Here is a 14,612-nt window from a genome sequence, read left to right as displayed (position 1 = left end):
ATGGTCACTAGCATCGTGGCCGACCCCCACCATCCCTCCCACAGACTCTTACTGTACCTCTTCCATCTGGAAGAAGATTCTGCAGCATCAGGAGCAGCTCTGCTAGACTGTGCAATAGCTTCTTCCCCCAAGCAGTCCGGCTCCTGAACACCATGCTGCCCCCTTCCACACTGGACTGTCTCCTTAACATCCTGTTCTGCCCCTTATACCACACAAATGTTTTATTCTCATTGTATACTTGTAAAACGGCTCATATTTGCACAATGTAACTGCACAAGAAAATTGCACAGCGGTACATATCTACACTAACTATACTGCCAGCATTTTTGCACTGTTTCTCATTGTCCATGGTCTATAGTTTATTGTTGTTTGGCGTATATAGTATATTGGTATATATTGGTATATGTATATTTAGAGAAATGTGTACAAGTATTATTTATCCCCCCCCAAATTATCCTCATTGTCGATCTGAGCGTGCTGTTGTCCTGTGTTGGACGTTGCTCCTTTGGTCTCAGGCAGACGTTATTTTGTCTCACTGCGTGCTTTACTGTATATGGACGGAGATGGCACTAAAACTCTACTACTACTATATTGTCTATAAAAGAACAAATGAATCTCTATACCCCTGTGCCAAAATTTTGAATATATAATGCAATTTTTGTTCACAAAGCCCAAAAGACCATTTTGTCTATTTTTTGTTTGTATAGTTTTATTTATGTGTTATTTACTTAGGATATTTAAATTTTTTTGACATTCCAATTCTGATGCATTCATACCAATTAAATAATTAAAACTTCATTGCTTTCTGAAAGGGTGTACTTGCATTATTATGCTATTATTTTTGGTGTTTTCAGACTTCTTCCATTAAAGAATAATGAAGGCCACCCTCAATATTATAAGAATATACAACCTTCCCCAGTTCTGTGGCCCAACACAACTCTCAGTGTATGAGCTCTGAAGGTAATTCCTTTCAGATCATGGCTTGGTTTTTACTCTGATATACATTATCAACTGTGGGACAATAATATAGACAGTTGTGTGTCTTTCCATGTGATCCTAACAATTTAATTAACCACTGGTGTAGTACAACCAAGGTGTAGAAACATTTTAAGGTTGATTAATAAAAATGGGATGAACCTCAGCTAAATTTCCAGTGTCATAGCAAAGGGTCTGAATACTTGTATAATTTTTTTTTTCCAATTGATAATTTTGATAAATTTATTAAAAATGAAATGAAATTCTGTATTCAATTTGTCTTTATGTGGAATTATGTAGGCCTAGACTAATTAGGGAAAAATTAATTTTAATGATTACAGTATAACACTGTAACCAGCACTTTAAACATCATCTAATTTTTTTTACAGTGGATATAAAAACATGTACACACCACTGTTAAAATGGCAGGTTTCTGTGATGTAAAAAGTCCACGATAAATCAGTTCAGAATTTTTCCCACCTTTAATGTGACCTATAACCTGTACAATTCAATGCAGCACCAAATCTGATAGGGGGAACATATAAAAAATAAAACATGGACAATAAGCTGATTGAATAAGTGGGCACACTCTTAAACTAATACTTAAACTAATATGTTTTAAGTATTTAGTTTCCGTCTTTTATCAACTTTGGAGGGTTGGTCCCGTTCTTGGTAACATTACTTTTGTACCATATTTTCTCCACTTATTGATGACTGTATCCACAATGTCTAATGCCGTGGAAATTGTTTGGTACTCTTCTCCTGACTGATACATTTCAACAATGAAATCTCTTTGATGCTTTGTAAGCTCTCTGCAAACCATGGCTTTTGCTATATCATGCAACTGAGTGAATATCAGGAAACATCCTGGTAGGACAGCATAACTTTCTTTGGGGTTAATCAGAATCACTGTAACTGGCAGGTGTGACCCAAATAGACTGAATGCTGTAATTAAATCAAAAAGTGCTTCAGCAGAGTATTAGTTTAAGGGTGTGCACACTTATGCAACCAGCTCATTGTATTTTTTTAACATATATTTTTCCTCCTAACAGATTTTCTTGTTTTTCAGTTGAATTGTACAAGTTATAGGTTACGTTAAAGGTGGGAAAAGTTTTGAAATGATCATTTTTTACATCACAAAAACCTGGCATTTTAACAGAGGTGTGTACACTTTTTATATCCACTGTATAGACTCTCTGAAATGTCCGTTGACATTGCATTAATTGCCTCTCAGCATTAGAATAGCTTAAATATTGTCAGCCACATCAATTTGTTCTGTTAAAACACATTTCAGAATCCCTATATTCACATTAAGCCTTTGCATTGCAGTTAGCTATATGTTCAGCAGTTTCTTCTAACTTCTCTTCTGTATGCCGTAATAATGTTACATATTTTCTGACGTTGGTTGTCTTTTTTTAATCCTCTCCTCCGAATTTTATTTTACTTGAACTAATTTCATTTAATTTCATTTCGTTCTCAAATTTTCACTCCATACACCAGGTGGTGATGGTGATCCGTTCAGGCACAGCTGCATTCACCAATGAAGAAGGAGGCTACTGCGGATATTACGGCAGCTAGTGGCAATTTTGTCAACACGCAACGTGTATTTTGTTCCCCGATTTTCTTGGAAAACACGCAGGATTTGTTCAGAGGACGATCGGACGCTCTCGGTTTAAGATAAATATCTTTATTTCATTGCTGTGCCGGTAGTAATCCGAAGTGTGTAGCGCCGATTTGCGAGCGAGCCTCTGCCTAGTTGTTAAGTTCTCAAGAAGACAGGAGGCTAAGAGATGTGCAGGAAAAAGGTAGCTGTTTCATTTAGTGTGTTACTGAATTGTATGTCACTGAACATTTGAATAAAGCATTATTTAAAAAATATATATATGCAAAAAAAATATGTTCACTACTAAACAGTCAAATCTGTTTTCATATGCGTCTTGATTAGTGAAACGATGGCAATAATATATATTCAATAATGCAACAGCTTTGATAATATTTTTAGTTCTATATTTTTGTCCAACAAGCTAGTATTTCGAGTAATTGCTGGAATGAAAACGTAAAGCATCTGTTAGATAATTACACACTGCAATTAATACTTTTCCAGAACAGTACCGTAATACTCATCAGACTTCGTGGGTGTAGAGGCAATATTGAGTAATAAACTGAACAATTCTTAGCGTGAATACGGTAAATTATTTCGGCGTTAATCTGGGGAAAAGTTGCCCATGTTTCGGCTGTCAACCTTCCTCTCATTGTTAGTTATTTTATTTGTATTTACGGGTGTGATTTTTCCCTAACTGTCCAGTGGAATATAGTTAATGAAGTCAGACCCCTTGACCGCTTCTTCTGAATGGTTTAAAGTGTTCTTTGTTTCTGTTATCCAGGTAAAGTGAGAGCCACAGAGGTATTCATTAAAGGCAGCGTGGTGCCGGCTCAGCTCGGCTCGGGCTTACGGCTGCGCTAGGAGGCCCTGCGTGTCCCAGTTGTCATGGCGTGGGCTCTGAAGTTACCGCTGGCCGATGAAGTGATCGAGTCAGGTCTGGTCCAGGACTTTGATGCGAGTCTGTCTGGGATCGGACAAGAGCTTGGAGCCGGAGCCTACAGCATGAGGTAGGGTTTCGGGGGAAGTGGCGCCTGGAAACGCTTCGTGACAGGTTCGGGGTCCCTGAGACTTTAACGCGTCCGAATGGTAGGTTACATGGTGGAAGTGAAATGCGGTCGATTTATCCCTGTCGGAGGGGAGATCTCAGGCTGCCTTTATAGCTACTGCATAGTTCAGATTGGACATGGATGCTGCAGCCTCTCTCTCTCTTGGTTTTAGTTTATCTGTCAGACGGAGTTTAAATGTCATAACCGTGCAAGTCACATGCAGAAATCCAGAGTCAGGGAACATACAGCAAATCATCTGTAAGATGGTGCCCGAAAAAAACTGACTCTCGGTATTTTTGGGCACCCTGGATACAGAAATAAATTACATTATGGGGAAATTAGACCATTAACATGGTGTTAGTGTTGGTACACATAATTCTTTTGTTATTCATAATTTTGTGTGCTGGTGCCCTTTGGTCCTGTTATGGAGATATTGACAGAAGAGGAGCAACCTGCTGGTTAACTGCTTTGCCGTTGTGGTTGACCTCCATCATTATGACTGACTAAAAATGAAGACATTGTTTTATCCTTAAAGTTTGTATGGTGTATATTATCCTTGTTTATGCTGCCTTAGCCTTCCATCTTTGAGGACATTTCTCCTGGAGTGATGAATTAAGCAGTTAGTGGGTTCTGCAGCATTTAATACCAAATAAGCGTAAATAATAATGTGGAAACGGATTTATTCCCCAGAAAATAAAAGTGTGGTGGGACAGCATGTACTGTAGGCAGGCTTCTTTGTGCCCTTGTATCGTTTTGGGTGTCCGAGCTCGGTTTCAAAGTACTAGCTTTGTTGTTGACTGTGAAACACATTCTTGAGTTGAGAGGGAGCCGGGGGCACCTAAGCATGAGCCGTGTTAGCGGAGCGCAAGTCGCCCTGCTCGTTTCCTAGGAAACCGAGGGATTGGAAGGCGCCCGGCCCCCATAAACCACCTTTCTTCCCACTCTCGCATATCCAGTTTCCAAATGTCCTCGTGATTTATTATACTGTAATGGTGCGGTGATGGCACTGAGCCTATTAGCTGGCTGTTCATTTCGAGTTTATTAAGTGGTACCCAGGTGTCACGAAATGTCACAAAAAATGTAAAAAGATATTTTTAAAGTATTTAAAATAATCCAGGTTCATGTGTTCTGGGAAGGGTTATGGCTGATTTATTTGTTTCTGCCCCCTTCACAAAAAGAAAAACAAAAGCCTAGGTCCCAGTCGGGCTGAACGGATTATGTGACCTATCTGGCTTGGGGACATCTCCAGGATTTCTTAGAATATGCTAGAATGTGGAAAGTGAGGTGTGGCCTGAGGTGCTCGGGATCCTGTCACTCCGAACCCTCAGGAGCAGAAGAGGTGCATAGATGGTGTGAGATGAGACCATGAGTTCCACCACCCATGTGTACCCTACCAGGCTTGTGCTGCTAGCATGACCGCGTGTGTCACAGCTCAGCAGAGGTGCCAGCCTGCTAATGAATGAGGCAGTAACATTTCCCAGGTCTTTCTGGGAGCTTTGGCCCTTATTCTGTGCCTCTTCTCCCCCCTCCTTGGTAGTGATGTGCTGGCCCTCCCCATCTTCAAGCAAGAGGAGTCCAATCTGCCCCCTGACAGCGAAAACAAGATTCTTCCTTTCCAGTATGTGCTGTGTGCTGCCACCTCTCCTGCAGTTAAGCTGCACGATGAGACTCTCACCTACCTCAACCAAGGTCAGTGCCCACGGTCAGTGCCCACAGTCAGGCCAGCGTTGAGACCCTGGCCAACCCCTCAGCTGTACACTCGTGTCCATGCTAGTTTAATTGTGACTCCTCGTGCCCTGTGCTGTTTGCGCCTGGTGTTGACAGATTCCACGTGTCTGTTCCAGGACAGTCTTATGAAATTCGAATGCTCGACAACAGGAAAATGGGAGAACTACCTGAAATTACTGGGAAGATGGTGAAGGTGGGTGTGTTTTTGCCATTTACTGATCTCTTATGGTGTTGGGCATATCTGGTATTGTTTTTGCAACTCTTTTCAGATAGCTTGTGTTTTATATGCTTCTGCCATAGCTTCCTGCCAAAGCAGTACCTATACATTTCACCGCTGGCTCATAATATTTATGGTAATGCTTTACATTAACGCATCTATTATGCATTCATAGAGCATTCAGTGCATCTTCATAATGCATCCACAGAACATTCATAAGCAGTGTGTAAGTATACCTTAATATCCTAACATACTTTAACAGCTTTAATATACACTAATAGCAAACATTATATGCTAATATGATTGTAATGTTTGTTATTATATAATGTTTGTTATTATTGTATATTAAAGCTGTTAAGGTATGGCAAAATGTTAAGGTATACTTACGTGCTGCTTATGAATGCTTTATGAAGGTACTTCAGTGTTGTAAAAAGGCATTATGAAGGTGCAGTTAATGTAAAGCATTACTATTTTCTATCATATTTTTCATTGTGTTTTGTTTTACAGTAAATCTGGAACTTTTTTTTAATACTTTCGGCAACTTAGCAGGTGCTAGTGCTTTGGGCTGGGACTAGGATATAGATCAGTGAATCAGACGTTTTGGCGATATATTAATTAATGTTCAGCGCTGAAAGTGAAATACATGAAATGGCCATTTAAAACTACGTTAATAAAATGTTGCCTGATACTTAAGAACCACAATATTTGTTGTAGTAATAATAATAGTATATTAGACACAGATTAGGCTTCGGATTATTGATTATCCGTCTCTATAAATCCCTTCTACCATAATTTAATTCTCGCATGATTAGAAGGATGTGCCTGCGGTTTTTCTCAGCTGTGTTCTCCATCCAAATTCGCGGTGCCACATGAGTGGTGTTCTGCCTTATTCCGTGCCTCATATCCCCCCCCAGAGCATCATACGGGTGGTGTTCCATGACCGACGTCTGCAGTACACCGAACACCAGCAGCTGGAAGGGTGGCGCTGGAATCGTCCTGGCGATCGCATCCTGGACCTGGGTGAGACTTGGGGAACTGTACCGGCCCAGGCTGTGGGGGTCCATACCGAACACCGTGAGGAATTTGTGAATTGTCCCGTGCAGATATCCCCATGTCCGTTGGTGTGATTGACCCCAGAGCTAACCCCACACAGCTCAACACTGTGGAGTTCCTGTGGGATCCCTCAAAAAGGACCTCAGTCTTTATTCAGGTACTGTTTCTGTAGGGGACCCAACTGTGATGTACAATCCCTGTGATAAATGGTTATGAATGAATGGAAATTATCTAGTGTAGAATTACGGTACGTCTACATCCTCTCCCATGAAACACGTCATCCTGTTCTATTTAACTGTCATTCTGTGAATAAATCTTTTAAAAATTCTTAATGATGGCAACTAATTTTAAGAATCTCTGGGACAGCTTACTGATATTTTGATTTCTTTCCAGACAATATGTATGTTGAGAATGATGAGAAGGACACTTTGGCTTGGTGTATTTTCAGAATCTTGACGCTGTCATCAGATGTCAGATTGAATGTGTTTGCCTTGTGATGTATCTACCCAAGCCTGCATGCTGACTCCGGCCACCAGCTGTGTCACTGGGCTGCGCAGTGACGGCTTTTTGCGTCTTCGCTAGGTGCACTGCATCAGCACAGAGTTCACCATGCGCAAGCACGGCGGCGAGAAGGGCGTGCCGTTCCGCATCCAGATCGACACCTTCAAGGAGAACGAGAGCGGGGAGTACACGGAGCACCTGCACTCTGCCAGCTGTCAGGTCAAAGTCTTCAAGGTGAGGTAGGGGGGCCTTGATGGCACGACGGTCCCTCAGAGTCCGGGAGGGACAGCGGATGGAGCCAAACGCGGCCTGTGCTGCTGCTGTCTTGGTCTCTCGGCTGTGAAAGCGGCTGCCGTAATGCTTCTGGCTGCCTTGTGCACGGGACATGCTTGGTATTGACCTGAAGTTGGGATGGGTCTCTCCGCTTTGCTTTCTAGCCCAAAGGTGCAGATCGAAAACAGAAGACCGATCGTGAGAAGATGGAGAAGCGAGCACCGCAGGAGAAGGAGAAATACCAGCCATCTTATGAGACCACCATCCTGACTGAGGTCTGAATTCGGAGCATGGAGTAAGGAATATAGAGGGGGGACACTGAGCTCAACAGGCATAGTGATGGGAGACATGACACTATGAACCTCGAAGTGGGTGGGGTTACCATTGCCATTATCGCTGATTGATTTAATGCAGTGGGCATCAAGCAAGTAAACAAATGGGAAGTGGGCCAAGCACTGCGTGATAATCCCACCCAACATGTGCTTTTGAAACTTTGCTTATCCAGTAACAAAAAGGATCTATAGAGATGGGGAGATCTGAGTTTTAGTATTTCAACAACACATCCGCATTGTGTTTTTGGTGTTTTTGGGTATTTAATTTACTGTACAGGTAGCTCTATGCTTTATGTAGATGTTCTGGGAAAGTCACTAATCTGTTTGGGCCAGTATTGGTAGAAGAACAGAATACATTGATGTTCCCTGATGTAGTGCAGGAAGATGAATAAGCTATGTAAAGTAATGCCACTCTACAAAACCTTTTATAAATTACACACCTAAGATCAAGGCCTTTGAAAAATATATTTGCCTGAAGTTATGAAGCTGATTTTACTTAGAAATGATGCTTATTTGATGGAGTCCCTCAATCAAAATGACCTCTGCAATTAATGTCATTATATTAATGCTCAAGAATGTCACAAAAATATTATAGTCCATAAGATAGTCTTCGTGTCTATGTGGTTGAAATCAGGCAACTGCTGAGCTGACTAGCCAAAGATCATTTGCAGGGGCAAAATTTACTATCTAATTAGGGAGGAACTGATCAGTTGAAAAGAGCAGAATTAACCTAGAGCTCTCAAATGACATGACCATTGCTGACTGAGGTGTCTTGCAGTGCTCTCCTTGGCCAGAAGTCACCTACGTCAACAACTCCCCGTCTCCTGGCTTCAACAGCAGCCACAACAGTTTCCCAGTAGCAGAAAGGTAAGTGACTGGAACATTAAAGTCTCATAAGTCAGCTGTTTAGTTGCCTGAAGTGACTTTTATATTGACATCCATGTACAGCCTCTCCCTAGGTTACAGTGAGGTTACGTACCGCTAATCCTATCGTAAGCCGAAGATATCCTAAGGCAAAAATGCATTTTAATACAGTACCCCTAACCTAACAAACATAATAGCCCAGGCTAGCTACCTTAAGCATGATTAGAACACTTACATTAGCCTACAGTTGGGCAAAATCATTAACACAGAGCCACGTACCATCGTAACCCGGGGAGCGTCTATATTGTGCAAATGTTTCCAAGGCCAGTTAAGAAGGAACAATGCTGACTGATCTTCCTGTTTTTCCCTCCCTGAAAGTAACGGTTCTCCGAAACACCAGCCGGAGCCTGTGGTGCAGGTGGCGGATGTGAGTAATTGTGTCCTGCGTGTGTCCATCTCGCAGCCTGTATGACTTTAATATCATGATGACTGATGACACAAGCAGAGGTACCCAATCCTGGTCCTGGTTCTGCTTCTAGCAGGCTACTCTATGTGTAGGTTCTTCAGATTGTCTTGAAAATGACTCTAATCCGGACGCTGAATAGAATCAGATGGCAAAGGGACTTGAAAGTGAGAGGCAGGTTCGTGGGCAACATTTCTCTTTTCAGGGAGAAATAAGGGCAGAATGAGTTTGGGCCGACACTGAACAAACTTAATCAAATCCAGGATGCATCGGGGAGCAAACTGAATGGGCGTATGGGTCTCGGGACTGGCGTGGAAGTGGGGTTAGGGTCAAGGAGGAGGGCACATTCAAATACACCAATATTTACATATTTTTGAGAGTGAAAAGCAGGCAGCGCAAACCTATACAAGTGAACCTGACTTTGCATTCCCGAAATGGCGTGTGACCAATTCCACGCAGCCAACAACGTAATATATCAGTATTTAAAGAGACTTCTTTGTTCATGTCAGTTAGTTATTATCTAAATTTACTTTGTTCACATTGGTTGTAAACCTGCAAAAATTGCCAAAACCAGGACTGGGGGGTATAATGTTGTGGTACCTGGTAAGTTAGGGCTTATAATTGATGGTGTGATATTCTTAACTGATATTCAATCAACATATCTGGGTATGAAAATGTTCCTTTTCTCCCCACTTGCATGAGTCTCGATGTTAAGGCCATTTCTAATACTAAGACTGGCGCTCTCTGCTCATGAGGTTAATGGATTTTAATGGGTTGAGTCATCACAAGCACTGCGGCGACATGTTTACAACTAACGTGATGATTGTGTATGGAGAGGAGGAGCCCTGCCTTTTGTGCCAGCATGCTGCTTAACGTGGGCAGGAAGCGTCTCTAACTGAACTTGGGTTTTGATTATGGAAGTGTACAAACCACACAGCTCTCACCAAACGCAAACAAGGTAGCATGATTTAGAAGCTGAGGTAGACCAACAGACAGCTTGGTGTCTACATTTGCTTATGTCTTACCACTGTACAGTGAAAGAAAATCAAAATGAGAAGACTTGTTTCTCATTGTTTTTTCTCCTTTCTGCTTTCAGCTAGAAATTAACTAAGTTCCCTGTTTGTTAAAGTCCATAACTACCTAGGTGTAATTCCTGGACTTTTTGTTTTTGCATTTTGTATTTCTGTCTCTGGGGGGCATCAATCTTAAATCTTGCCTTATGCCAAGTTCATCAAAAAGGTAGAGCTGCAGCAGACCTAAACCACCCCTAAAAATCACCAAAGAGCAGATTAGCTCCAAAAAACATTCTTTTCCGTAAACAGATTTTTACAACGAGGTAGGTGCCATGTTTCATATGGCTGCCATCTTGGTTGTGGCTTAATCGTGGTGCATGTTGGAAACCATTTTCCCTTCACCTCATTTGCAAATGAATGTTAACATTTTCAACTAAAACCTGGGGGGGGGGGGCGATCTTCATATTTTAATACCGGTTGCAGGAACCTGCGGTGACAGGTCTGTTTACCCACTTCCTTTGCTTGCTGTGTGTCGTGTTTAAGCCAAGAAGATAAACTGTGACAAAGGAGGGGTGGACTGGGATTGATGATGTAAAGTTATAAAATTGAGAGACGTTCTGCCTTACAGTTGTCCTGCCATCTACTTAGAAGAGACAGTGAGAGCTCTCAGGTACATATGAATTTATTTATTGATTTTTATTTTAAATCTCATTATCTGTTCGCTTTAAGAACCGTATATGATTGAATTGTGATCCCATTGACTCAGGTACTTGTTCCAGTCAGCTGTATTTATAAAAAACAATAAAATAAAAAAAACACACGTCAGCTGGATGAATATATTAAGGATTCTAAAGCAACTGCAGTGAAAAGAACAAATGTAATCTACGAATTTTTCAGTGTACAGTCTGAAATGTGAGGTGGTGTACATTTAAGGTACTAGAGACCTGTGGGTGCATTTAGATTTTCAGAAGAGTATCTGTGTTGTGTAGGGAAATTCAAATTTTTTTTTTGTGCAATTGAATTCAGCTCCTACAGGATATACCAGTTTGATAAGAAAACTTTTTGAAGTCATAAAAATTGCTGTCTCCTTTCTCTCTTCTGGAAAACGCAGAACCTGTCACCTACGGCAACGCCTCAGGACGCACAGCAGTGGCTCCATAGAAACCGCTTCTCGCCGTTCTGCCGGGTCTTCACAAATTTCTCTGGTGAGAACCCTTTGTGATCAAGATTACGGGCGACTGTAAACCTTAAACCTTTAATTCTTGCAGAAATATTGTGTTTAAACTCTTTAAGCTGAATAAGCTGTGTCAATAAATATACACTCACCAAGCACTTTGCCTACGCCTGCTCTGTCATGCCAGTATCTGATTGGTCAGTCATGCGGCAGCCGCTCTGTGCATAAAATCACGCAGGCGTGGGTCAAGAGTTTCAGTTAATGGCCTTATCACACATCAGAATGGGGGGGGAAAGGTGATCTAAGTGACTTTGACACTGGCTTGGTTGTTAGTGCCAAACAAGGGGGTCTGAGTGTTTCTGAATTTTACAGGACAGTCTGTGCAGTTCACACAGAACGGTGAAAAAAGGCAAAAAAAAACAGTGTGATATGCAGTATTATCGCCATTCCTTCATTTTGCAGATACTTACTTTATCCTGACTTTAGTGCTATATAAATAAGCTTATATAAATATGAGGCCCTTTATTCCAGCGTCCAGTGATCCAGTGACTGGAGGTATGGACACCAAAAGAGCAGTTGGGTTCATTACTATTCATGTAAACAAACAGGAAGTTGCAACATTTTAGTTATTGCGACAGACCTGCCGGTCACCAGATCTGAATCCAATACAGCACTTTTGGGATGTGACAAATCTGCAGCCATTACGTAATGCAGCCATGTCAACATGGACCACAGTGTCTAAGGAATGTCTATATAGCACCATGTTGAGTCTGTGCCACAAAGAATTCAGGCTGTTCTGAGAGCAAAGACGGTCCTATGCAGTATGATAATGGTGTTCCTAATGAAGTGGCTGATGAGTATACATATGTATTTTGGAATAGTTTAATGCAGTGTGCTGGTGTTCAGCTGTAGCCTGTGTGTTAGGGGCGGACCTCCTGAAGCTTACAAGGGAAGATGTCATTCAGATTTGCGGCCCCGCAGACGGCATTCGACTCTTCAATGCACTGAAAGGGCGGTAAGTGTGGACAGCTTCCTGTTCCCGTTCGCATTCTACTGAGAACTTGCCTCAGTCCGGTCATTTGCTCAGGAAATGAGGCTGGATGTGGTGGGGATGGTGCTTTGTGGGACTCTAAGGGTGAGTCCTGACCGGCCAGCCGGCTTGGGAAGGCTCCGCTCCGCTCCGCCCGCATGTGGAACACGCCAGTGTGTCTCGTGCCTTCAGGGTTCTGCGTCCACGGCTGACCGTCTACGTCTGCCAGGAGTCGCAGCAGGTGCGGGAGCAGCAGCAGCAGCAGAAGCAGGAGAACGGAGAGGCGACTGGCAGCACCTTCTACGGTCAGTAACTCCCAAATGTCTCCTCCCCTCCGGGAGTAAAAGCATCAGCGACAGCTGTTTTCTTGTGTTGTACAAGTTAAGGTTGATGTCCATTTTAAAGTAATTTCAAATAAGTTGCCTGTAATAGTATTATTTTTAAATATTTAAAAATAAACAACAAATCCAAATAGTTATAGCAGTCCGTGTGATGTCACTACACTATTTTCTATCATTTTGTTTAACTTGAATTTGCTAATTTATTGATGGTGTCTGTACTCCAAAGCCTGTGCTACCCCTGTACATATGGGCTTGTGTATTTCGTCATTAATGTAGTTCACCAGTGTTCCCATTCCATACGACCTGAACTGTTGGACCAGTAGTGTAACACTTCCATCCCTCTACCACCCCCATCCCAAAAATAGTAATGCTGGGGTTTGTGTTGGAGGAACGGGGGCTTCTGCATGATTTTGGACCTGACTGAACAAGAGAAGGAGAAAACCAGGCCACACCAGTTCCATATAAAAGCTTGCAACCTCGTTATACTCAGGTGGACAGTAACAGAGTAAATTTACTCATATTACTGTAACAGGGTATTTTTATTGTACTTAAGTAAAAGTTCTGTTATTTAAAAATACTTAAGTATTATTAACTTCAGGAATTATACATATCTACTAAAACTTTATCTAACCTAAGCCTATTTTCCCCTACGAAGGGAATAATCGCTGGTTAGTTACCGTCTGATACCGACACTGGATTACTAGTCTGATATCAGTTATCAGTCATATCACCATATCCTCCTGAGACCCAAGGGAAAAAAGTGTCCTTCAATTTTAGGTTATTTGCGATTTTCTACGTCTTAGGGGGAAATAAGACATCTTACAATTTTGATTTTTTCAATTTTATTTTTAATTTCACAGCATGTCCTCTTTAGTGTACAACAGGAATAAATACGTTTCCTTACATCAGTGAAAAGATAGATGCAAAAACAAAATGTCCACTACAATGGACATAAATGAATGGGTGGGGTCTCAGGAGGTTACTGCACAGGCCTAGTGCTCGCCCGACGTCACGACTGCAGTGGCCTACAACTGTGACCAAGTTACCTACAAGCATCCTATTTTGTCTATAAAAAGAAAATATCCACTTATCCTCTTGAGACTCAGCTTTCCTTATCGCGATGCACTGTAACTTGCAGTGCTGTAGACTTGAGGGAATTTATAAGGATAGGCTGCTCTTTGTAAGATCAAATAACTTGAATGTGTAGTACTTTTTACATTTAATACTTAAGTACTTTAAAAACAAGGCACTTTTTACTTTTAATTAATAGTATGAGTATTATTAGTACTACATTTGAGTAGTATTTTACTAGAAGACTCTTATTTTAAAATACAATCTAATAATTAGACCTCTGTGCTACGGATTGGCCTTAGTCTGACCTCTGCTGGACAGTCATAATCTAGCCCTGGGTCTTTTTGACATGGTTACTCTCAGGTATTGTGCTAATGCTTAGCCTTTTCCTTCATGAAGAAAGGGCTAAATTCTACATTTTGTGCATGTCCTTAGTGTACCATGCCATTTACCTGGAGGACCTAACGGCAGTGGAGCTGACTGAGAAGATCGCCCAGCTCTTCAGCATCTCCCCGCAGCAGATCAGCCAGATCTTCAAACTGGGTCCCACTGGTATCCACGTCCTTGTGAGCGATGAGGTGAGCCGTACCCCTTTACCTAACCCCCTCCAGTTCCTAATCAGGTGGTTTGTAAAACGATAGTTCACTTTTTCTTGCAGATGATTCAGAACTTCCAGGATGAGACATGCTTCATCCTGGACACGATGAAAGGTAAAAAATCCTCATCACTATGCCAGTGTGAGGGCAATGCAGATGGCTGCATAGAATTTGGAGAGTGCAATGTTAACATTTCCTACATATAATAAAACTGGCTGTTTCCTGTCCTGACAGCGGAGACTAATGATGGCTATCACATCATCCTGAAGTGAGGAGACACCAGCGGGCAATAGAAGGAAAAAGTTACGAATGGACTTTGGGGGTGGGGTGGG

General features: G+C 41.8%; 1 protein-coding gene across 2 annotated transcripts; it reads left to right on the top strand.

The window, feature by feature from the left end:
* The first annotated feature begins 2,508 nt into the window (after nucleotides 1–2,508).
* On the top strand, nucleotides 2,509–14,612 carry tfcp2 (transcription factor CP2). 2 transcript variants are annotated; one of them, XM_023804998.2, is made up of 17 exons: nucleotides 2,509–2,780; nucleotides 3,360–3,585; nucleotides 5,162–5,313; nucleotides 5,469–5,545; nucleotides 6,484–6,589; nucleotides 6,673–6,779; nucleotides 7,205–7,357; nucleotides 7,561–7,671; nucleotides 8,507–8,595; nucleotides 8,971–9,019; nucleotides 10,697–10,738; nucleotides 11,180–11,273; nucleotides 12,167–12,257; nucleotides 12,465–12,577; nucleotides 14,120–14,262; nucleotides 14,343–14,394; nucleotides 14,515–14,612. In XM_023804998.2, the coding sequence occupies exons 2-17, from the start codon at nucleotides 3,464–3,466 to the stop codon at nucleotides 14,550–14,552; spliced, it is 1,539 nt and encodes a 512-aa protein (XP_023660766.1). In that variant the 5' UTR covers nucleotides 2,509–2,780; nucleotides 3,360–3,463; the 3' UTR covers nucleotides 14,553–14,612. The 2 variants fall into 2 exon arrangements, with proteins under 2 accessions (XP_023660766.1, XP_023660767.1); XM_023804999.2 differs by lacking the exon at nucleotides 2,509–2,780 and adding an exon at nucleotides 3,165–3,229.

This window comes from Paramormyrops kingsleyae, chromosome 6 (assembly GCF_048594095.1).
Source record: "Paramormyrops kingsleyae isolate MSU_618 chromosome 6, PKINGS_0.4, whole genome shotgun sequence".
Lineage (NCBI taxonomy): Eukaryota > Metazoa > Chordata > Actinopteri > Osteoglossiformes > Mormyridae > Paramormyrops > Paramormyrops kingsleyae.
Note: the sequence above shows the minus strand (reverse complement) of the source record. Positions and strands in the feature narration are given on the sequence as shown.

What these genes read in the sequence shown, in the direction of transcription:
- tfcp2 (XM_023804998.2), top strand. Translation starts at nt 3,464, where the DNA reads ATGGCGTGGGCTCTGAAGTTACCGCTGGCCGATGAAGTGATCGAGTCA. An exon ending in GAGACAGTGAGAGCTCTCAG is followed by an intron (nt 10,739 to 11,179) that starts GTACATATGAAT and finishes TGGAAAACGCAG; the next exon opens with AACCTGTCACCTACGGCAAC. An exon ending in CATCCTGGACACGATGAAAG is followed by an intron (nt 14,395 to 14,514) that starts GTAAAAAATCCT and finishes CTGTCCTGACAG; the next exon opens with CGGAGACTAATGATGGCTAT.